This window comes from Salmo salar, chromosome ssa05 (genome assembly GCF_905237065.1).
Source record: "Salmo salar chromosome ssa05, Ssal_v3.1, whole genome shotgun sequence".
In the NCBI taxonomy this organism is placed as follows: domain Eukaryota; kingdom Metazoa; phylum Chordata; class Actinopteri; order Salmoniformes; family Salmonidae; genus Salmo; species Salmo salar.
This window is the reverse complement of record NC_059446.1, coordinates 32575933-32599437: the sequence shown is the minus strand read 5'-3', so window position 1 is coordinate 32599437 and position 23505 is coordinate 32575933. Positions and strand designations below refer to the sequence as shown.

General features: G+C 45.4%; 1 protein-coding gene across 8 annotated transcripts in view; it reads left to right on the top strand.

Annotated features, from left to right (window-relative positions):
• LOC106604646 (transcription factor COE3) overlaps window positions 1–23505 on the top strand; it is a 100200-nt gene that overhangs the window by 4723 nt on the left and 71972 nt on the right. For all 8 annotated transcript variants that reach the window (XM_014199490.2, XM_014199492.2, XM_014199491.2 and 5 more), the window contains exons 2-6: window positions 7458–7614; window positions 10085–10148; window positions 11181–11236; window positions 15158–15231; window positions 20668–20736. In XM_014199490.2, the coding sequence (XP_014054965.1) occupies window positions 7458–7614; window positions 10085–10148; window positions 11181–11236; window positions 15158–15231; window positions 20668–20736 (420 nt within the window). The remainder of the gene's footprint in view (window positions 1–7457; window positions 7615–10084; window positions 10149–11180; window positions 11237–15157; window positions 15232–20667; window positions 20737–23505) is intronic.

Here is a 23505-nt window from a genome sequence, read left to right as displayed (position 1 = left end):
ATATACTTGACATCACCACATGTCATCTTGGGAGAGATTTTGGTCCAAGGTTCCTTCACTGTAAGCGATCATCATTCACAATCACTCAGGTCAATGAACATGTCAGACCTGTTATTTCTTATTTTTACAGAGCAAAATAGAGTTATTGTGAAATGGGCATTTCTCCCCTCTTCCCCCTATTAAATTCATCTAAATGTTCCTGAGCCTTGTGGAGAAGTGTCAGATAGTTAAAACAAGACACCCACAGTGCATTCACCCTGTTGCAGCGTGTTCTTGTGAATTCTCTCTAACACGTTGCACGGCGGTGACACCGCGACGACTCGCTTAAATAGATCTAGACACCTGACTTAGCCTACTCTTCGTCTCACACTGCTAAATCTCAGCCACTCTGCACCCAGTTCATTGAATCCCGCAACAGAAACAAGTGTTTCTCGCCAGCTTCCCCTAAACGTGCAAACAATTAGTTGGCTTGTGCAAAGCCACCTACTTTATGAACCCCATTAGAAGTGTGCCAGTGACCAACTAATGGTTTCAGCTGTGGCCCACTCATGAAGTTTGCAGAGGTATGTGTGTTGTGAGGACCAGGGTGCTGCTTTGATTCGCAGTCTAGGCGCAGGTGTGCCACGGCTAAACCTGTAGCAAACATTGGACAGGGAGAAAGTCTAGTAAAAAATACTATTGCGGTCTGAGAAAATAGCTGACACCATACAGTGAAAAACTCAAGGTGAAGATTTACTATGTATTTCTGCAGATGAGAGTTCACAGCTTTTTAGCGAGTTTTTGGTGTGTGCTGTAAAGTAACATATGACTGAAGTCTTGATAGAGTAAAAGTTGTTGTCCAATGATGGACTGGGCAATATTTTAACATTTTACATTTGAGTCATTTAGCAGACGCTCTTATCCAGAGTGATTTACAGGAGCAATTAGGGTTAAGTGTCTTGCTCAAGGGCACATTGACAGATTTGTTTCACCTAGTTAATGTTATGTAAGTGTTTTCCCACATGTCTTGATTTGGATTTAGGTTTGAACCAAACACAATGTCTGTATCCATCATCAGTGTTACACTGGTTCTAGTTGAGAAAACAGACTAACTGTTGATGTTTGATTTTCATTTATGAACCCTAATTGTGTGTGTCATTTTTAATTTACACAGTCAGCTCAGAGAAACATTACCCCATTGGCTAAAAGCGGTGTAGTTGTCTTGCTGCAATTACCAAACAATTAGACGGAGGTGTTTTGACTGGGTGATACTATTTTTACAGTTCGGGAAAAAGGGAGCATTGTTTCTGACATTTTGCACAACATGTGTGAGTGTACCAATTAGTACATTTTTACATTTTAGTCATTTAGCAGACACTCTTATCCAGAGCGACTGGACACATTTTCATTGGCCGTGGGGATCAACCCCATAACCCTATCGTTGCAAGTGCCATGCTCTGCCGACTGAGCAACACGGGATCATGTATCGTAAGTGTAAAAAACTGCCGTGGATCTACACACAGCTCTGTGTGGGTGTTTTCATGAGCTGTAGACTTGTCTGGATGGTTTTGTAAGTCAGTGACGTTTCAAATCCACTTTACAGTATTTCATGTTGTTTGAAGAGATACAACTTTGTTTAGTGTAGTCGTTTCTACTTTTCTGATGCAGTAAGTCTCTAGTGATTTCAAATGCCACTAGGGAGGGTAGATGAGTAGGAAGAGTGGAAGGGAAGAGTGGCTTTTGCATCGCTGAGGTGCAAAAACAATGTGTAAACTGTGATTTTTCAATCCCTTTTTCCTTGAGAAAGAATGTATTATTCTTGTACATGTAGCGACATCTCTTTTCTGATGACTGACACTTTCAATTGTGAGATTGTGAGATTGGGTTGCTCAGTGGTTAATAACACTTGACTGGCCAAATCCTGCACTAGCTTTTGAATTCTAAACAGCACAGTGAGATTGCTCAGACAGATGTTCTACTATGAGGCAGACCATTACTTAGGGATGGTTAGGGATAGGATAGTTTGTTGGGACAGTTAGACTAGACTACTGCTCTCAGTTCTCAAAGTTTGGCCTGCCAGAAACCTTTAAACCATGTTTTGCAAATCTTCTGTAAAAAAAATGGAAACCGTTTTGTGCGCAAAATCAAAATTGATTTGGTCCGTCAAGTGAGTATATGATTTGTTTTCCATGACGGTGCATTTGTTTTTGTTTGGATTTCCCAAGGCAAGGCATTGTGGCTGTGTAACAACCCTGCAATATGTGGGTAATATTAAATGGTTGGTACTATATTGTGAGAGGGGAGAGAAGAAGAGAGGAGAGGTCTAAGTGGGTATGGTGATAGGTTTCACCAGATGACAGAACTCCAGACTGAAAGCATCTGAGACTGTCTATTCTGCCTACTGAGGGTACACACACACACGCACGCACGCACGCACGCACGCACACACACACACACACACACACACACACACACACACACACACACACACACACGCACACAGACAGACAGACAGACACAGGCGAGGGCTGTCCTCCTGCTGTGTTCTAGGCTTCTTCTCATTAGCTCATATTACACGGCTAATGAGAGCTAACCAAACAAGAGCTAGGGAGGGAGCGGTGCTACATCCCTGACTGGGCAAATGTATGCCAGAGTAATTGTGTATCGGCTGCATAAATTACACTCTTCCTTACACACACACACACACACACACACACACACACACACACACACACACACACACACACACACACACACACACACACACACACACACACACACACACACACACACACACACACACACACACACACACACACACACACACACACACACCAGCATGTGCATATATTTCATGTGACCCCTCCCCCCAACATTTGCTGATGCAATTAGTGTAAGTCTGAAACATCTAGATAGGTCAATGTTTCTTGCATTGGTTTTCCATGCTGTTCTATTCTGATATCTTCCCCCCTTTTACTGTCTCCTTTGGTTTCGTCCTTGGCTTTATACTCAACATCTTCTCTGTGTTAGTCCTCCTATAGCTTTGTCCCCTACTGTCCACTCCAGGGACAAACCAAGTAGCAACCCAGAGAGGGGTGGCCGTATAACCACCACAGAGGTTGTGAGATTTACAGTTCCACTATTTATTAGATTAACACAGTGGCAGTAGGCCAGAGAGAGGAGATTTTTAATACTCTACGTGCATCCCATTTGTATAAACAAGGCGATGGTATATGGCTCATTAGGCCGTCCTGTAGGAAGCAGCCGGCCGAGCTGGTTAAAGACTCCGCCGCTCGGTCGGTCACACCCCATCACCCAGCTGATTAATGCTGGAGGGGTGCAGGGCCGTGTCCACGGTGCCCACTCTGGTGGCACAGGGGACGCTCTCTACCCAGGGGAGGGTGAGGGCGATGGGGAGGGAAACCACTGATCGCTCCCTTAAAGCCAAAATCTGGAAGATTTACCAGATGCTCATGGGTACTATTACACAGCTATATGCAGAACAATATATTTGTATGCACGTACATGCACACACACACATGCAACTGCATACGTTTATTCGCAAACACGCACGCACACACACATTACAGTCAACAGTGTCCAGTATATTGACAGGGCCATTTTCCTGCATGTTCACATGTTCGTTGATCATCTCAGAGCAGGAGTCTCAGTGTTTAATATCTATTTCCCGGAAGTGTGCAGGCCCTCTAGCTGTGAATACTTTAGCCCTAGGTTACATTTTTCATTTATCATAATTAGAATTTGTTGCATTGCATTAAGCCAATGCTGCCGAAGACTGCATGCTTTGACTAATGCTGCATGGCAGAAAGCTGGACCTTTAAAAATAATAATTTCTGGAAGATGTAAAATTATTCTCAGAATTTTGTACTCTTTTTTATTGATAACCATTCATTTATAGTCGTTAAAACCTCTAGTCAAAATCTTGTTGAATGCGCTAGTGCAGGGATCATCAACTAGATTCAGCCGCGGGATGATTTTTTCTCGGGGGGCTGAACGTAATAACAAATCATTTGAAGACTGCAAATTAACTGTAAGAAACCCAAACAGATATAATATTTGATTGAAACATAATAATTTCAAACCTTGTTTACATTTGTATATGTTCACGTGTGTTTTTATAATGCGTGGGAATACTTGGGAACAGATTTCCAAAATGAAAATCACTTGGAGCTGATTTCCTGGTGTTTTTACAGTAGTTTATGTCCAACAATGAAAATTCTACAAAAAAAAGTATTGTTTTATTTTATTTTTGCTCAGAAAACTTGGGGGGCCAAATAAAACCATCAGCGGGCCAAATTTGCTCCCTGGGCCGCCAGTTGGGGAACCCTTCTCTAGTGACTTTATATCAAATGTACCAGCCCATGTTAAAACGACTATTGGACCAGGTGTCTCTTGGAAAATAGATGTTATCTCAATGAGAAAAAACCTGTATAAATAAAGGTAAAAAAATAATCAAAATAAATCAAAAATCACTAAACGTACTGTCTTGTTTGAAGCATTAATATCAGCCACAGAATGTACATGGGCTTTAGGTGTCAGATGATTGTGTTGAGAGTGGACAACCTGACAGATACGGCTTCACGCGTGATCTTCCCCGTCAGCGTTTACAGTGGGAGAGTGTCAAAGCACATGTAGAGTGGAGCTCTGTCAGAAGAGCTGTTAGCTGTATTTGTTGTCGGTCTCTCTGTTGGCCTCTGATTTACACCCAGCCTGCGTAGTAGAAACCTGTGTGCCATCAATACTGTTTTTATTATACTGAGTACCACTGCCATGCACTACAGGCCGCCGCGGCCAAGCATAAATGGATGCGGCTGTAATTAGCATAATTGAAATAATAACGCTAACAAGCTTTCTGTGTCGATGGAGTGCGGAGAGATCTGAATGTGCCGAGACTGGCTCTGGCACAACCGCTGTGGCTGGAGTTCTCAACATATCCCCAATGTTCTGGCGTAGCTTCGTAATTGGGGTAATGGTGTTCGAAGGGGGGTTTATACATGTAGGAGGTGGGAACTGATATTGTGGGAAGTGATATGGCTCAAGTCTTGTTTTCATTGTTATAGGTAGGTAAGTATACTGTTGTGGTTGTTTACATTAAGATTACTATGTAGGCCATGGCAGTAGTACGGTCAGTAGTACGGTCACCAAATGTTTGTGTCAGGTAATTCAGTAAAAAGAATCATGGGGTTTCCCCCTTTTTTGTTAACTTTTTAGGCTTGGGAAACACAAAAAAAATATACTTTTAAAAGGTTATGTAAGGAGGGTATGCTAGAGAGGAAAAAGAGCCCATCAGTCGCACAGTTAATATTTAGTAGCACAGAAACCATGATTTCAGATTGGCCCTAGCTAGCCTCTCTCTCTCTCTCTCTCTCTCTCTCTCTCTCTCTCTCTCTCTTATCTCACATCTCCCCCCATTGTAAAACTCCATCCTCCCTTGTGCAACCTTCTGTCTTTGCGTTTTCACAACTCAGAGTCCAGGAATTAGCTTTCAACAAACTGGGTTACAAATGAGGCATTAAGCATTGGTAATAGGGGTGCAGAAAGGTCACGCCGGTATTAATCTAGCATCTGGGGAATATATCCATGAGCGCAGAGAGAAAGCAACCAGGCAACTTTCCAAAAACAATCTCTCCGCCCCCCCAAGACAAATGCAGCACATGAATAAATATTTTTACATAACTGCTTTGTGTTTGGAATCTCTTATTGAACATGGTTATTTGTTGAGTTAGTGTGGATGAATGAGATATCAGCCACTGAGTTCAACAGAGATTGGTACCAAAGCATTATTATATTTCGATGTTTCATTGATTTAACAATAGAGCTCCTATAGCCGCCTGCAAGCGTTTGTTTATATATTTGGATCTGTCCTTGCGTTTAAAAAGTAATTACGCTCATGTATCCTTGAACATTTTCCTGAATGAGGAATCGATTTTATGATCAAAAAAATGGGTTTATTTTGAGGCTATGAGATGCGCAGAGATGCATGAGGTATCTTACTCAACGAGTAGCTTTCCCTCCATGGCGTAGAGCAGTTATGCCCAGTCTTTTAGAGCACATGTTGACATGCACAAGGTACCTGTAAAGTAAATCAGTCCGTTTCACTGGGTTAACACACTGCAATCTTTTCTGTCATTTATCTTCTTCACATGAAGACATGATTCAGCACCATTTGTTTTTGTACATATGTTAATGCTCGTTTCCAGTTTTGTTTTATTTTGTATGTTTCTGTCGGTGTAGTGTCAACACATTTTTGTTGTTGTGAGTGGATAGCAATGTTTGTGTCTTTGGGCATCTCAAATGGCTCTATTCTGTCACTACAATTTGCCATTATTAGTGACAGGCCAAGAAGCATTGTGTGTGGCAACATCACCCTTTCAGCTTCTTCGAGATATCATTTTCCTCTCTCGCCAAAACCAATGGAATTAAATTCAGATTGTCAAAAACCTTCAATTTAAATTCCTCTCCAAAGCTGTGAAACCTTTTCAATTCTAATTCCTCATCTGTCCGACACCATGTCACCTTTGAATTGGCATTAACTTCAACATTTCACTTTTAATCTAAATGAACTCCAACCCTGGTTAGCAGTGTATGGATTACGTGTTAGCAGACATCCTCCCTCTCTAAAACAATCGTGAAAAGGGTTGTGTGTGTGTGTGTGTGTGTGTCTGCGTACGCACAGTGTGTGGAGGTCTTTTACTCTTCAGGCCCAGGGGATGCAGGGCAAAGTGGAGTGAGTTTGACTGACAGGTCAGGGAAAACTGGAGTGGCGCGTTTGCCAAGTGGAATGGTGCCCCACAGCGCTTGGCACGAACAGAGGCAGACGCTGCCTTCTGGGGTCCCCGCTACCCAGCCAAAAATCACATTGTTGAGGTGGTCGAGGAGACAAATAACACAAAGGAACGCGTGGCACACACAGGGAACCATGAACATAGGGCCAAGTGCTTTCATTTATCACGCTCTCTCTCTCACGACTCCGCTGCTCTCTCCTTCTTTTCCTTATTTGTGTTGTAGTATAATGAATTTGGTTTCAAGAGATGTTCGTTTCTTGGGGTTAGTTGGTACTGATATAGTAGGTGTTGACCTGATGAAGATTGATTCTTGTCAGAACAATGAAAATGTTTTGAAACACCTCAAAGTGTAGGTTTCTTTAAATGAAACCGATGACTGTATAGTAATAATTATCAGGACTCTGGGCCCTATTCAATCACTACTCCAGGGTTTCTTCTTTGCAAGGCAGCATACTTGAATTATTGGAATACTACACATGCAATTTTCTTTTTGTTTCACACAGTAAACAGCATTTGTTTTACCTACAGAAACAGCTTGTGATTGAATAGTGCCTGCTGTGTTTAGAATTGCAATGGTGGCCCTCGTCTCCACAGTACTAACCAAATGTCACCCTCCTCTCGCTCCCATTTTCTCTCCCCCTATCCCCCTCTCTGTCGTTCTACTATCTATAGCGGTGTAGGTCTGGCCCGGGCTCACTATGAAAAACAGCCCCCCTCGAACCTGCGCAAATCCAACTTCTTCCACTTTGTGTTGGCGCTGTACGACCGACAGGGCCAGCCCGTGGAGATCGAGAGGACCTCCTACATAGACTTTGTGGAGAAAGACAAAGTAAGACCAACACACACAAAGGGGAATGGGGGAGGAGGGCGTGTGTGCCAGGTATAGCTGGCATTGGGGATAAAAGGGTGGCACTGGCGCTGGGATCAGCGCTATAGCACAGTGATGCTTTGAAACATGGAACGTGTAGCACACAAACTGTGGACACATTCATTTTTCTTCATGTCAAGTCAAGATCAATATTCTTTCCTTATATTGTTAATTGATTTATTATATAAGCTGCAATGTAATGTAATGCATTTCTTTAGTGAATTACATTTGTATGAATTCTATATCTTTGCATTATGATATTATTGAACAGAATTATATTATATATACAGTCATTTGATTATATTGATTTCAATTTATTAGAATTTCATAAACATAATTTTACAACAAAAAAATTAAGATAATATACTTTATGTAGAACATATATTGATTATGTCCACCTCATAAATAAAGATTATGTTTTTATTTAATTAACTGAGTTCCGTATTGTAAGTATCTTTTGTTAGTCATTCAATACTAATCAAAGTATTTTGAGAAAGTACATTCATGAGAAAAGCTTTTGAGATTTCTTACAAAAACTAAAACTTGGAAATAACTGAAACATGGAAAGATTGTAATCTAGAAATCCAGAGAGCTGGTTGTGCATAGAAATCATTCAGATATAGAAGCACTTGCAGTTTCCAAAGAACCTGTTGGGGGGCAGTGATGGGCAGAAGGCAGAAAAGCTAGAATGAAAGCAGTTTTGATTCAACTTTAATTCAGACATTAAAGGTAATATTTTTATTTAAGGAATTTTGATGATGAGGTTACATCTATTTTTTTTAATCTAATTTTATTTAAACAATACATAATAAAGCGAAAATATGATGATCCTCTTATGAACGGCATATTTGAAAACCCTTTGTATTCATTTTAAGCAATCATTTGAAATGTAATTTCTTGTACATTCCTTTGTTGTCTACAGCCTCTTTTCTATGAGTGTATGGCTACCTATCTGTCTGTGTTCTATTGTGTTGTTCAGCTGTACCTGCTCTCTCAGTGGTAACCCACTTCTCTACCTGCCGCCTGGGCTGTTCTGCCATGCTGCCGGGGGGTTGTTCTCAGTAAAAGGTTACAGAGAACAGCTCCGCCCACGGTCAGGAGGGACGGCGGCCAGCTGGCATGGTCGCTTCTCCCGTCCTCCCTGCTCATTCACCTCTGCCTTGACCTCCAGCCCGCCCCTGGGCCCCTGCCAAGACTCCACGGCACATTTGGCACCGCTCAGCGAAGGGGAAGGAGAGAAATACAGAGAGAAAGCGAGAGGGAGAGATAGAGGGAGAGAGGGATACAGAGAGGAAGAGAGAGAGGGAGAGAGAGACAGAGGGGCGCGGATGTGGCCTCCCTCCTGGTGCCTGCCCGTTGAAGAGGTGACACAAGATCAGTGAGAGCGACTTGGCCCACCTGGAAGCAGAGGTCATTGGTGACCGTGGCGACCAAAGCTAACAGGCCACTGTCACCTAGGCAAATGTCTCCTCTCTCGTACGGCATCTCTCTGTATAGTTGTGGTAACAGTGTTGTTTTTGCCTCAGCCACAGTGTTGTTTTAGTTCCTACGTAAGTTTGCCCTTTTGTCGTTGCTGTTTGATTTATTCCTGGCTGGACGATACAACAGTTAGGCAGCTGGTTTGTTGTGTGCGTGTCAGCAAGAGGAGTTGGAGGAAAGATTAAGATTCCATGTTGTATCTCACTATGGCCCTGCGGTGGGAATTTGGGCCTAGCCAAGTACTCTAAAATAGCAAGGGCTTAGCAACTTCAGAAGTATAACTCAATCAGAGAATGGTGTGGATTATCCTCAGGGTCCATGGGAATAATATTGTGTTTTAAAATACATTAATCCCCAGAATTGTCTTCCTGATTATAAAAATCTAGTAGATATCTCAAAGGTTCACATTAATTAATATGTTTCCAGTTGCATACCATTATTAAAGTGACATGTTATTGTGGACACACGGGCACTGTGATTTACCTTAACTAACAACCTTCTAATTGCAAATTCATTTGACCTAAAATGAAACCTCAAGGTAATAACAGTGTTATAACAGCAAATAACAATGCTGGTTGGCCCATTGGCCTCTTATGGGATTTAAGTTTCCTCTTCAGATGATCTCTACTTGTGGATGCAGTATTAGTCTGGGAAGTCCCTGTGACATAGGAGTTGGGATCAAGATTAGGACTTGTGGCTCAACATCTGCTTGGATTAGGACTGGGATGTTGGTCTCGTTGGACATTTTCAGTGATAGAGTATATTGAGGCAGATGAGCGTAGATTAGGAATGCATAGTTCCTTTTTTTCAGTTTTGTTAATTTTGTTTTGAGATATTGGATTACGTACAAGACAGCAGTGGGTTGCAGTGGGGTTGCCTTTGGTTCAGGGTGTCACCTCAAAAGCTGAGAGACATTTTGATCATTTTCTGTGCTTGTCTTTGACTCTTTCAGGAGTACAATGGAGAGAAGACCAACAACGGCATCCATTACAGACTACAGCTTCTTTACAGTAACGGTAAAACCATGATAATCTCTCCAAACATATTGCAGAGTTCTCTCTCTTCTCACTACTCTCTGTGGACAGATTAGTTTTATCACTTCCAGGAAAAACAACATTAAATAAAAAAGACAACACTAACATAAGTGATAATCCTTATCACATCTGGAATAGTATTTGACGACCACCAAATCCTAAAGTCTGTTTTGGTCATCGGGGAAAAGACTTGAAATTTTAACACTGATCTGTGCTCATTGAAAGCGCACTGCTTAGACTTCGGTTGGCATGGATTTTGTTTTGAGACCACATCGTGCGAGGAGACGGAAGACTCAACTGGTTGGTGTTCAGAACAATTCAACAGTAATCAAAATATGTAGTATGTTTTTTTAAAGCACACAGAAACGGTGAGAAAAAACCGAAGCCTGACACAATTACAGGCAAGAAAGAGCAAAGCAACTAGCAGTTTTTCATGATCCTTTTTGAATACCCCTGTCATGTTTATGTCATATTCACGCTCCGTTGCATAGCTAATAACAGACAAGCAATCATGGCTGATATTTAATTTGTTTGTGAATGAGAATTCCTTGTTATCCTAGAGGAAAAAGGCAGCGGGAGCGAGGAGAGCTCTGCAGTTGCAACCGGGAACGCAATAAATAATAAAACCTCAGGAGCACAGACTTTTGCTGAGGGGGGTTAGAAAATCTTGGTCTACATGACAAGCACTACAGAAAACATAAAATACACTATGGGGACACAAATAATAACAGAATTCATTTAGAAGACATTATTCGAAATCAGTATTTTATGTTATTCTTTCTGTGCAAGAAGCGAATTAGCATTTTAGGCTGATGTTTATATTGTTGTTGCTCAAGACATTTCATTTGGCTAAACCACACGCCTACTTCTATGCAAATGATTTACAGAGTAAGATGACGTTAAAATGGTTATTCTGTCAATCGATCTTAACATTTCAATATACCATATTGGTGTCATGTATTATTACATTGTAATTGCAGGACATCTAATACATGTTTGTGTTGTGTTTTGCAGGCATCAGGACAGAACAAGACCTGTTTGTACGGTTGATAGACTCCATGACCAAAGTGGTGAGCATTCTCCTTACACTACAAGTCATACTGCAACCCACCACCTATTTTGTACATAACGTAACATGAGTCAACCTATCCGTCCTGGGATTTGAACCCACGAACACAGACAACCTTCAGTCATTTTACCTGCTGAGCTAAAGTACTATCAATTTACTGTACCCCAGTGGCAAAGAACTAGTCTTGACCAGTCAGACTAGAAGACATAGGGGCAGCTGACACCAATGTAGCAACCTGGCTCCACCACACACTGTACTGTATACTCCTCCCCATCCACCCATCCTCCCTATCCCTATCCCCAGCCCACCCACCCACCCTCCCTATCCCCATCCACCCATCCTCCCTATCCCTATCCCCAGCCCACCCACCCACCCTCCCTATCCCCATCCACCCATCCTCCCTATCCCTATCCCCAGCCCACCCACCCTCCCTATCCCCAGCCCACCAGATCTTCCCTATCCCCATCCCAATCCATATCCCCAGCCCACTAGGCCACCCCTATCCCCAGCTCACTAGGCCCTCCCTATCCCCAGCCCACCAGGCCCTCCCTATCCCCAGCCCACCAGGCCCTCCCTATCCCCAGCCCACGAGGCCCTCCCTATCCCCAGCCCACCAGGCCCTCCCTATCCCCAGCCCACCAGGCTCTCCCTATCCCCAGCCCACTAGGCCCTCCCTATCCCCAGCCCACTAGGCTCTCCCTATCCCCAGCCCACTAGGCTCTCCCTATCCCCAGCCCACTAGGCTCTCCCTATCCCCAGCCCACTAGGCCCTCCCTATCCCCAGCCCACTAGGCTCTCCCTATCCCCAGCCCACTAGGCCCTCCCTATCCCCAGCCCACTAGGCCCTCCCTATCCCCAGCCCACCAGGCCCTCCCTATCCCCAGCCCACCAGGCCCTCCCTATCCCCAGCCCACCAGGCCCTCCCTATCCCCAGCCCACTAGGCCCTCCCTATCCCCAGCCCACCAGGCCCTCCCTATCCCCAGCCCACCAGGTCCTCCCTGTGTCGCCATGTCAGGCTGTCACAGATCGATGCGGCAACCAGGTCCTCGACAAAGTGTCAGCCACGGAAACCAATCAATAGCCCTTAACGTGCTACAGCGACGGCGCGCTGGAGACAATAATCCTGACAACAACACGAGCAGATTTCTACCACGGGTGCGCCACTCAAATCCCTCCCTCCTGCCTAGACTTGGACAGACAGACATGCAGACTTTGCATACTGTAGTGTGTCCTCCTGCAGACAGGCAGCCCAGTAGCTGCCAGTGGGGGGCCCGAGTCTATTGATTGGCTGTTGTGTGTTAGAAGCCTCTTCTCAGACACTCCTATTGGCAAATTCAGCTGTAATACAGTATGGAATGCATTTACCTGGAAGGCAGTATGTGGCACACAATAGGAATACAAATAATCTCACTTTAATGGTGAATGTTTGGGCAAATATATCTGTTTGATATCCCCCCTCAATCTGCCCTGTCATCCTCCAAAAAGCTGAATCTTGAGTCTTGACCTTTTTTGACATGGTGGTATTACTCACACACCTCCATGAAAAGTCTTAGACTAGCTCCAGGGCGTGGAGCGGCTACTTGAATCAGAAATTATGATGTATAAATATCGACCCGATACCCCCCACATCTTCTCTCCTCCCTCCTCCTCACACACATTCCCACTCCCATTCTCTTGTCCCCATCGCAATCCCCACCCCTTCTGGTGAAATTGGACGATTTTAATATAGAGGAAGGGAGGCTGGGAGGAATCAATAATGCAGAAGTGGTCGTTATCCTAAAAGTATTGTCCCCTTGGGGTGTGTGTGTGTGTGTGTGTGTGTGTGTGTGTGTGTGTGTGTGTGTGTGTGTGTGTGTGTGCGTGCGTGCGTGCGTGCGTGCGTGCGTGCGTGTGTGTGTGCGTGCGTGCGTGCGTCCGTGCTTGTCGGGGGCAACCGACCACCTAGGTGGACGAGGTAGGGTTAGGTCATTGGGCGAGTGAAAGGAGTGGGATAAAGCACTCCCTCCATCCCTCCATCCCTCCGGCAGTGGAGGTATAGAGAGAATGAAGGAGGGAGCAGCTCCTCTCAGTGGTCATTCGTCATCCAGGGCCGACATGACAGCTCCAGTGAAGGATGCCCAGGGGGTGGCATGTCTCTTACGGGCCTAGCATAGCCATCTGTCTGGGAGGGGTGCAGGAGTGGACGGGTGGAGGACCGGCCGGGCCATTCTACAGCACGTGGCCTTCCACTACAGGAGGGCTGCCCCGTCAACGGCCCCCTCCATCTCTCCAGTCTAGCCTCCGATTAATAATCAAATCAAATTTTATTTGTCACATACACATGGTTAGCAGATGTTAATGCGAGTGTAGCGAAATGCTTGTGCTTCTAGTTCCGACCATGCAGTAATATCTAACAAGTAATCTAACAATTTCACAACAACTACCTTATACACACACAAGTGTAAAGGAATGAATAAGAATATGTACATAAAAATATATGGATGAGCGATGGCCGAACAGCATAGGCAAGATGCAGTAGATGGTATAGAGTACAGTATATACATATGAGATGAGTAATGTAGGGTATGTAAACATTATATAAAGTGGAATTGTTCAAAGTGGCTAGTGATACATTTATTACATCCAATTTTTAATTATTAAAGTGGCTAGAGATTTGAGTCAGTATGTTGGCAGCAGCCACTCAATGTTAGTGATGGCTGTTTAACAGTCTGATGGCCTTGAGATAGAAGCTGTTTTTCAGTTTCTTGGTCCTAGCTTTGATGCACCTGTACTGTCCTCGCCTTATGGATGATAGCGGGGTGAACAGGCAGTGGCTCGGGTGGTTGTTGTCCTTGATGATCTTTTTGGCCTTCCTGTGAATTTTTTCAGCCTCCTGAGGTTGAAGAGGCGCTGCTGCGCCTTCTTCACCACGCTGTCTGTGTGGGTGGACCATTTCAGTTTGTCCGTGATGTGTATGCCGAGGAACTTAAAACTTTCCACCTTCTCCACTACTGTCCCATCGATGTGGATGGGGGCTGCTCCCTCTGCTGTTTCCTGAAGTCCACGATCATCTCCTTTGTTTTGTTGACGTTGAGTGTGAGGTTATTTTCCTGACACCACACTCCAAGGGCCCTCACCTCCTCCCTGTAGGCCGTCTCGTTGTTGTTGGTAATCAAGCCTACCACTGTAGTGTCGTCTGCAAACTTGATGATTGAGTTGGAGGCGTGCATGTGTAACAGTGTAGGTTCCGTCCCTCTCTTCGCCCCAACCCTGGCTCGAAACAGGGACCCTTGCACACATCAACAACTGACACCCCACGAAGCATCATTACCCATCGCGCCACAAACGCCTTGCAACGCAAAAGCCTTGCAACGCAAGGGGAACAAGCACTTCAGGTCTTGGAGCTAGTGACGTCACTGATTGAAACGCTATTAGCGCGCACCACCGCTAACTAACTAGCCATTTCACATCGGTTACACATGGCCACGCAGTCATGGGTGAACAGGGAGTACAGGAGAGGGCTGAGAACGCACCCTTGTGGGGCCCCAGTGTTTGTTGAGGATCAGTGGTGGAGATGTTGTTTCCTACCATCACCACCTGGGGGCGGCCCGTCAGAAAGTCCAGGACCCAGTTGCACAGGGCTGGGGTCGAGCAACACTTTTTTTTTTACAGTCCTGTTTCAACTGGTATTTACCTCGTAGTTACAGTGGCGCTTACACTAATAAAGTGTCATCCATTTCTATTGTAGTTATTTAGCAGGCACTGATAACGAACACATGCACAAAGCCTTTCCAATAATATGTAGTCAGAACCTTTACAGGGCTATGATCAGAAATTGTACAGGGCAAGCACAAGTTTGAGTACAGTGACCCAAAGAAGACTTGTACGATTCCCATAAGACTAAACAAACATAAATACCTGCTGCTCTCTTCTTCTCCTCAGGCGATCCTCTACGAGGGCCAGGACAAAAACCCAGAGATGTGCCGCGTCCTTCTCACCCACGAGATCATGTGCAGGTGAGTGCCACTCTATAACCCACTGCTAACCATTACAGGAAAATGCAACATTTAAAGGGATACGTCACCCCAAAATCATGGGTCCACAGATCCTTCTGGTTCATATAGCAGAATCTACGTACACATATTATTGACTCCAGGCCATTACCTGGCAAACATTTATGTTGGGGTGAATTTTCACTATAAGTAATCAGCACAAGGCTCAAGGTTACCTCAGCCCACTAGTTTAGCTGACTTCCGTATGTCTAAAGTCCCACTGGTCAAAATCAGTGAATTGCATACAGGAAGGAGCTTCCTGATTTCTCTATATTTTTGGGCTCCAGGTATACCTTTTCGTGCTATATGCATCTCACCATACAGCCCTATAGGGTTGTCCTCATTAAATAACTATATTTGGATTGAAGACCATGCTGAGTACTTATCTGCCCACTGTGTGTCTGCTGGGTGGGGGCCCATGTTAATGGGGGGGCTATGTGTGTGTGTGTGTGTGTGTGTGTGTGTGTGTGTGTGTGTGTGTGTGTGTGTGTGTGTGTGTGTGTGTGTGTGTGTGTGTTTGATCGAGATTGGCTGGGAACAGGTCTGTAGGGGGGTTGGTTGGAGCCTGGTAGGAGTGAGTGTTAATTATGCAATACAGGAAGTGTGTGTGTGCCGCCCTGGACGCTGGGGGGTTGAGGAGCTTCACGCCTTGGCCCACAAGAAGCCTCAGCTGGGTATACTAAAAAGAAGAGGGAGGCGGAGGCGGTTGAGGTCGACTCTGCCTTTTGCCTTTTCCACTGACTCAGTCATCACTGTTGGAACCCAGTTGCCTATGCATTATTTTGCTTTGTAAACAAGATCAATTCAAGCAAAACCTGAATCCGGAAGTTTCTGGGGTAAGACGCAAGAGCACTCTCCTAGCACTGTGAGAAGCCACTTTTTGATTGGTTGGATCAATAAAAAAATATTTACAGGTCCAGAAACAAAGAAACATTCAGCTGGGTGTTTATTACAGTTCTCACAGCGCTGGAAGAATGCTGATTTGTCCCACCATGGAAACCCCCGGTCTGTTATTTTGAATGAATAAGGCAGACTTTTAGTCATTATCGTACTAATGTTATGACCTAGCTGGGGAAACCATATTGTGTCTTATCTGAGGGCTATCTCACGGTTATCTCATGCATCTTGTTACGCGCTTCTAAGCTGATTTCAAACAGTGCATGGAATGACATTCACTGTTTTTTAAATTCCGTTGAAAACGGTTGATATCGAAGATGCGGGGAATTCTTTGAGCGACGGACCCATTGTCTCTTCCTTGGAGATCCCCCCCCTCGGATACGAGGCTTCATTTTCATAATGACGGTTCCACTCGGCGTCGGTCATTAAGTGATTGAGTGCGATTATTAACCATCATTCCCCTGATGAATGGCGTCTTCCCATTGGCTAATGAGAAGGGGATGAGAGACATGCTCTCTTTCTTCATCTATCTCTATCTCCCCTTCTGTCTCCCAGGTGACAGGGACGTGATGGTTGAGGTGTCTTTATCTAGTCCCGCCTGGTGTTGCTACCTGGCTCGCTGCTGTATAAAGTAACACACTCAACCTGCAGAGGAAGTATACTGTGGCAGCTGGTAGGGACCTGCTCAGGCATGGCCATGTGGTCCCTGGTGGTGGCACATGCTAGTTCTGCTTGGAGGCTTGTTCCTTTTTCTAGAACTCTCTGAAGACAGAGGAGTTTTCTCATCTTAGAGTTAAAAGCACTGAACCTACTGAGAGGTTTTACAATTGAAAAGATTTTCAACAAGTTTGTTAGTTGTTAATTAGATAGACATGACAAAGTTATAGATTTGTAGGATCAAAATGGAAGAACTTGTACTGAACTTTGCATAGCCCCTTTATTTACATTGTTTTAAAAGGCCTTTATTTAAGCATCAAAATATCACTGCTTGACATACACAAAAATATTAACTTAAAGGAATGTTATATCATTTTTGTGCATCTTTGAGCGATGTTCTATCGGTTCCCTAGGTCATTTCATGTTTTCCTGTGCAAAGCAGGCAGAAATACAGCTGGTATGATGAGTTTTGCATCTACGGCAATAGCTCAGATACACATGAAAACAGGAAATGACCCCGGGAATCGATAGAACATCACTCAGAGACGTTCAAAATAGGTGAACCTTTCCTTTAAATATGTCAGTAGTTTATTAGTAAGTGGATTTAATTGTCACTGTATTCCACTTAATGTGACTTGCATTGGCTCATGATACCAACACAGCATTTTCCCCATTCTTTAATTTGAGACCGGCTCTTCCAGAATCACCAAATGGGGCTGTGTGGTAGTCAGTTGGCATGGGCCAGTCATCGGAGGACTGTACATGGACTGGGCTCTGTGTACCAGCCCCGGTGCCAGGCTGGAAGAAGACACGCCGTGTGAGAGAGAAAGGCTTGCCACGGGCGTCCTCTCCCAGCCAAGCCGGCTGCCTGCCTGCCTGGCTACCGCATATCATTAGGTCTGGCCACGGCCCTCATGTTTGGGCTGGGTAATTACAGCACTTGCCCTTTGAAAACCAGCCTTCCATTGACAGCCATTCACTGTGTTCGCGTCTTATCACAGGCCTGTGATCCAACAGACTGGCTCTGTTCCCCCTCCCTCTGATGCCCGTCTTCAGGTTCCTCAGGGAGCCTTTGAAGGCTTCTCTTGTTTTTTAAAGCTAAACTCTGATAGTTCAGCTTCGAACAATGCTGAGACAACCTGGTTTGGTGCTTAAGTAGATTCCACTTGTGGGGATCATTTGAAGTGGGCCTGGCTGGCTGGAGAGCCAATGGTAATAATGCTATTGACCAAGGCATGGTGCCCATCTGGGGCTAAAACTGGCACGCCAGGCTCACTTCTTATTGTAGATTCGGTGTGGGTCCTTTTTTTGCTATATCGACAAATCTTCAAGTAGGCTACAGTATCTGTGATTTTGGCCTCTGGTTCTGTGCTGTGGAGCTCACTGGACCGGCACTGCTCATGCTCAGGCTCATGGCTTGAGTACTATTTTTCAGCTGTAGCTGAAGAAACCATAGTAACGTTGACTGGATATCCAGTACTATATCTCGGCTGTAGCTGAAGAAACCATAGTAACGCTGACTGGATATCCAGTACTATATCTCGGCTGTAGCTGAAGAAACCATAGTAACGCTGACTGGATATCCAGTACTATATCTCGGCTGTAGCTGAAGAAACCATAGTAACGCTGACTGGATATCCAGTACTATATCTCGGCTGTAGCTGAAGAAACCATAGTAACGCTGACTGGATATCCAGTACTATATCTCGGCTGTAGCTGAAGAAACCATAGTAACGCTGACTGGATATCCAGTACAATATCTCGGCTGTAGCTGAAGAAACCATAGTAACGCTGACTGGATATCCAGTACTATATCTCAGCTGTAGCTGAAGAAACCATAGTAACACTGACTGGATATCCAGTACTATATCTCAGCTGTAGCTGAAGAAACCATAGTAACGCTGACTGGATATCCAGTACTATATCTCGGCTGTAGCTGAAGAAACCATAGTAACGCTGACTGGATATCCAGTACTATATCTCGGCTGTAACTGAAGAAACCATAGTAACGTTGACTGGATATGCAGTACTATATCTCGGCTGTAGCTGAAGAAACCATAGTAACACTGACTGGATATGCAGTACTATATCTCAGCTGTAGCTGAAGAAACCATAGTAACACTGACTGGATATCCAGTGTTGTTGTCTTGTGGGGCTCATCTGACTCACTGGCCTGTGTTCTCAGTCATTAGCTAGCCGGGGTGTTAGCCTGCCCGGGCCCGGGGGGAAACGTCATTAAGGCGGTATTGTGGACGCTCAGCCAAGGTTTGTTTTCGTGTGCGAAGGGCGCCGGGTCCCCCGAGGGGCCCGGCAGTGCTCCTGGGGTCCAGTTTGTTTATAACACTTCTTTCTCAGTTTGAGGAGGTTGTCACCACAGCAGCACCACTGGGTTTCCAATGCTAATTGGTCTCCTGGAACTTTGCTAATGGTTCCAAGTAGCTGTGGGAATAAATTATTGTGGCACGCTCTATGGCAACAGTCACACACACAAAGACCAGGCAAGAAAACAGTGCTCAGTTTGTTTTTCTTCTACTTACAGATCAAACGATGTGATAAATGATTTATAAACTTGGTTCATTTGGCATTCGGTGGCTCGATTTGAAGCTTGTTTGTCAAATGGCAATTTGATTCATGACAGCATGGGGTGAGTGTGTGAGCATAATTGGTCCTCGGCAGGTCATGCAATATGATTCATTTTTAAGAATAAGAGGGTTTGTTTCAATTACCTTTAGAATAACACATTTATATTTAAAATGGGACCTAAGTTATTGTAACAACCCGCAGAATCAGGACTCCCATTTCAATTTAGTCACTACCTAAAACAACGGATTTTGAACGTAAATGTACAAAATGCATATATTGAATCTAAATAAATGTTCTGAATCCAATGTAATTATCACTAAATGGACTGCTAAACTACTAGAAAGTAGTACCACTACCAACAAAGCATTGTGTGAACGGAAAGCCCCTCTTTCAGTTCACACAATATAATTACACTAGTTTCAATCCGAATGAATGGGAAAACAATCCTTACACCCAATGTCCACCAGATGCCTATGCATTTTGTTTGGCCGGATGTCCAGCCCACATTTTCCGTACGTTACACACATGTGCTTCACTTTTCATCCAGCTAAAAGCTAGCTAGCTAGTCATCGCACGGTAAAGCAATGCACAAGTTGAAAATATTGAAGCACGCGGCCTAGTGTGGCACCCCCAACGTAGCTTTGTGTACTGCTCCATTGAAAATGAATGACTTCCACCAGAACGCAAAGGGTTTGATGCATCTGGTGGTCACTAGGCGTCATTGTCCACCGTTGCATGGCGACCAACCACCACAGAAGAGCACATTTGGCTGAATTCAGACCCCCTTCTGAAACGGCATGCTACCGCATGAGCAGTTGGGTAGGGGCAGAGAGGCAGTGGCACAGACCTGGGAAAGACCAGGGTGGCCATGGTGATGGCACGGGGGGCAGGATGGACGAGCGGAGGGGCTGGAGAGAGAGGGAGGTGGCTCAGCACCGGGCCGGCTGGGCCATCACTGGGCGCTGTCCAAACTGTCAACGAGTCAATGAGAGTGACCTTGGCTGGACCCCTGCCCAGCTGGATGGTGGGTCAAGGTGGGGGGGACGGGGGTTCGGGGGACAGAGGGGTGAGGGGGAGAAGAAGGGGAGGGCAACGTGCCTGACGCTCAGCAGATTGTACATGGTTCCTCCCTGACTCCATAGCATGCTGGCGGTATGCCCACTGTTACCAGAGACAGTCCAACAAATGATAGCAACAAATGACAGTAAATGTTTTTAGTAAACGTGAGTGTGATAATCATTTGTGTCTTTCTTTTTCTCCTAGTCGTTGTTGTGACAAGAAGAGCTGTGGAAACCGCAATGAGACGCCCTCTGACCCGGTCATCATTGACAGGTAAGGACACCTTTTTTCCCCTCCTTCTGTCTTTCACCGGTAGAACAACTTTGACAGTGGGCCCAAGCAGGTAAGCAGGACCAGGTCTTCGTGGTTGTGTCTGTATCATTGGGCCTGTCAGGCTGGCTGGGTTATAGTGACCTCTTCCAAAAGGACAGTATTGGCCTCCGAGGGCACAGAGCTCATTACCAAATCCATGTTGGCTCGTTAGACTGAGCTTGGAGAATGGCCAGGGACAGGAGAGCTAGGAGCCCGGAAACCAGTGACCCACACATGCAGTCAAAACAGACGCACACGTGCGCACGCGCGCGCGCGCACACACACACACACACACACACACACACACACACACACACACACACACACACACACACACACACACACACACACACACACACACACACACACACACACACACACACACACACACACACACACACACATCTTCTCACCTCTTGTTGCCATGGGGTGCCTTTGATAGGTGTTGCAGTCCAAAGCCACAGAGATCGTGCCACGCTGTGTTTTCAGGAATCAGGGTCAGATCGCATATTATTTTCTCTAGTCATATCTCTAGCATATATCTTCACAACGACGCTACTTTCAACACACACACACACTAACACGCACGGCTACATACCACACACACACATGCAGGACTACGCACCACACACAAACACATGCATCACACAAATACATATCCATTCACTCTGAAATCCCAACAGGCCAATCCTAGGGTAGAGACATTCAGGAATGTCCCTGTGCCACATCATCAACTAGAGTGTGTGTGTGTGTCAGTGGTCACCCCAACATCTCCACGCTCGTTACACCCCTCCCAAACAATTCCAAAGTGTTTACCAGCGACAAGCCCAGCTCTTGATTTAGTGGCGGACGGCCTGTATCACTGCATTTTAGTGCCCTATTAAGAAGTACAGGATTTATGGGGACGCCGTCTCAAGCTCCTTAAACCAACAGATAAATCAGTTAGCCAGGGTGGCAGGGTGGGTGGAGGGTTGCTATTGGTGACCAGCGATGCAAATCACCTCCATCAGTCGCCACTGTAAAGCAGTTAATGCTGGCAATTCATGCCCACCCACCCCCCCCCAACCCCCCTCCCCCCCTTAGAGACATACACACATGCAGCCGCTCTATCTCACACACACACACACATGCACACACGCCCACACACACACCTCTGTTGTTTCAAATGATCTGCAGACCCTGTAAATCAAGCTCTGATTCTGCTCTGCTCTTTCACCTCCTCTCCTAGGATCATCGTTGATAAACACTAACACTAACACACACACACTAACACACACACACACACATAATCAAATGCATGCAAGCGCACACACACTCCATGTATAGCCAGCATGTGACTATATAGTGATGAAATTGAAGCAACTTCATTCAGAAAACAATCTTATGAGGGTTTGGTGACAGTGTCCTCTTTTCTCTTGCGATCATTGACTCTGCATTACTCCTGCCTTAAACATGTCTTACATGCCTTCTCTGTGACATATCACATTGGACATACACACTTGCCCCTATAAGCAGCATAAGGGATGGGTAGGGGGTACATTTAGTTGGTTGGACTCTGAGGTCGACCCTCCATCTAAAACCAGGAAGCAGTTTGTATCTAGTGCTATCATTTAATGGGGCGAATCCTGCTGAAGCAAGCAGAACGCGCCAAAGGGCCGGGGTGAAATATTGGGTTGCGGGCCTTTAAACAGGTGTTATTACAAGCTAATATTGCATTTAGATGGCCGGCCAGTTCCCCGAGTGGGACCATAAATTCTCAGAGACTGTCAGTGCTTACTGGGGGACCAGTGGCTAATTACCCAGTATAGACCTCACTGGCCCTAATCTACCTCCGTCTCCCCCTATCTTCCCCCTCTTCCTTCACCCTCTTACCGTAATGCCCCCCCCCCCCCCCCCACCTTTCTCCTCGTTCTCCCTCCCCCCACTCCCTCACCCCCTCCCACTTCCACTAGAACCATTTGCTGCTTTTGATGTCATTCTCTCGGGGTTAAGTGGCAAGGGACATGGGAGATGGAAAGAGGCGCCCTCAGCATTCAACGTCCCTTCATTCCCCCACCCCTCATAGCTCTCCATGCTCTTTTCTACAGTACGAGCCACTAGCCATCCCCTACAGTCTGTCAATGGACATTTGTTTAGGGCTGTCCCTCTTGGTGTCGGTTGCTCTTTATGAGTGACTCGCAAAGCTGCCCATCATTCGTTGTACCGGTTGTAGGGGAATTATGCAAGCTCTCTTGGAAGTAAATCCTGACATATAGATTAAAACCACCTCGTATTTCATATGCTCAGCAATAGACTAGAGATGTAAAGGAATGTCATCTATCAGGTGGAGACGTCTGTTAACGTGTGGACACAGACAACGTCTGTGTCGACGGTCATTAGCGATCACCAATATTTCTGTGTGTGGATGCGTGCAAACACGTTTTCAGGGCTGGACTGACTGACCGCTCCAAGTGAGGGTTAACTCTGCTGGGGGTGATGGGGTTATCAGCCTCTCCGGATCCTTCCCAGCAATCACAGCCTATTGATCGACCAGCGAGCACATGGGAGCCGGTCAGATTAAGAGTATAGATTTACAATAAAAGCAGGACATTACTCGGCACAGCCTGGGTAGAAATTGAAAGGGAAAAAAAGATTAGGTTCTGGAAGTGGGATGAGTCAGGGCGAGAGAGAGGAAGGGGTTGCCAGGTTTGGGAGGGGGTCGTTGCCAGGTTTTATGGGTCGTTTGTCCGG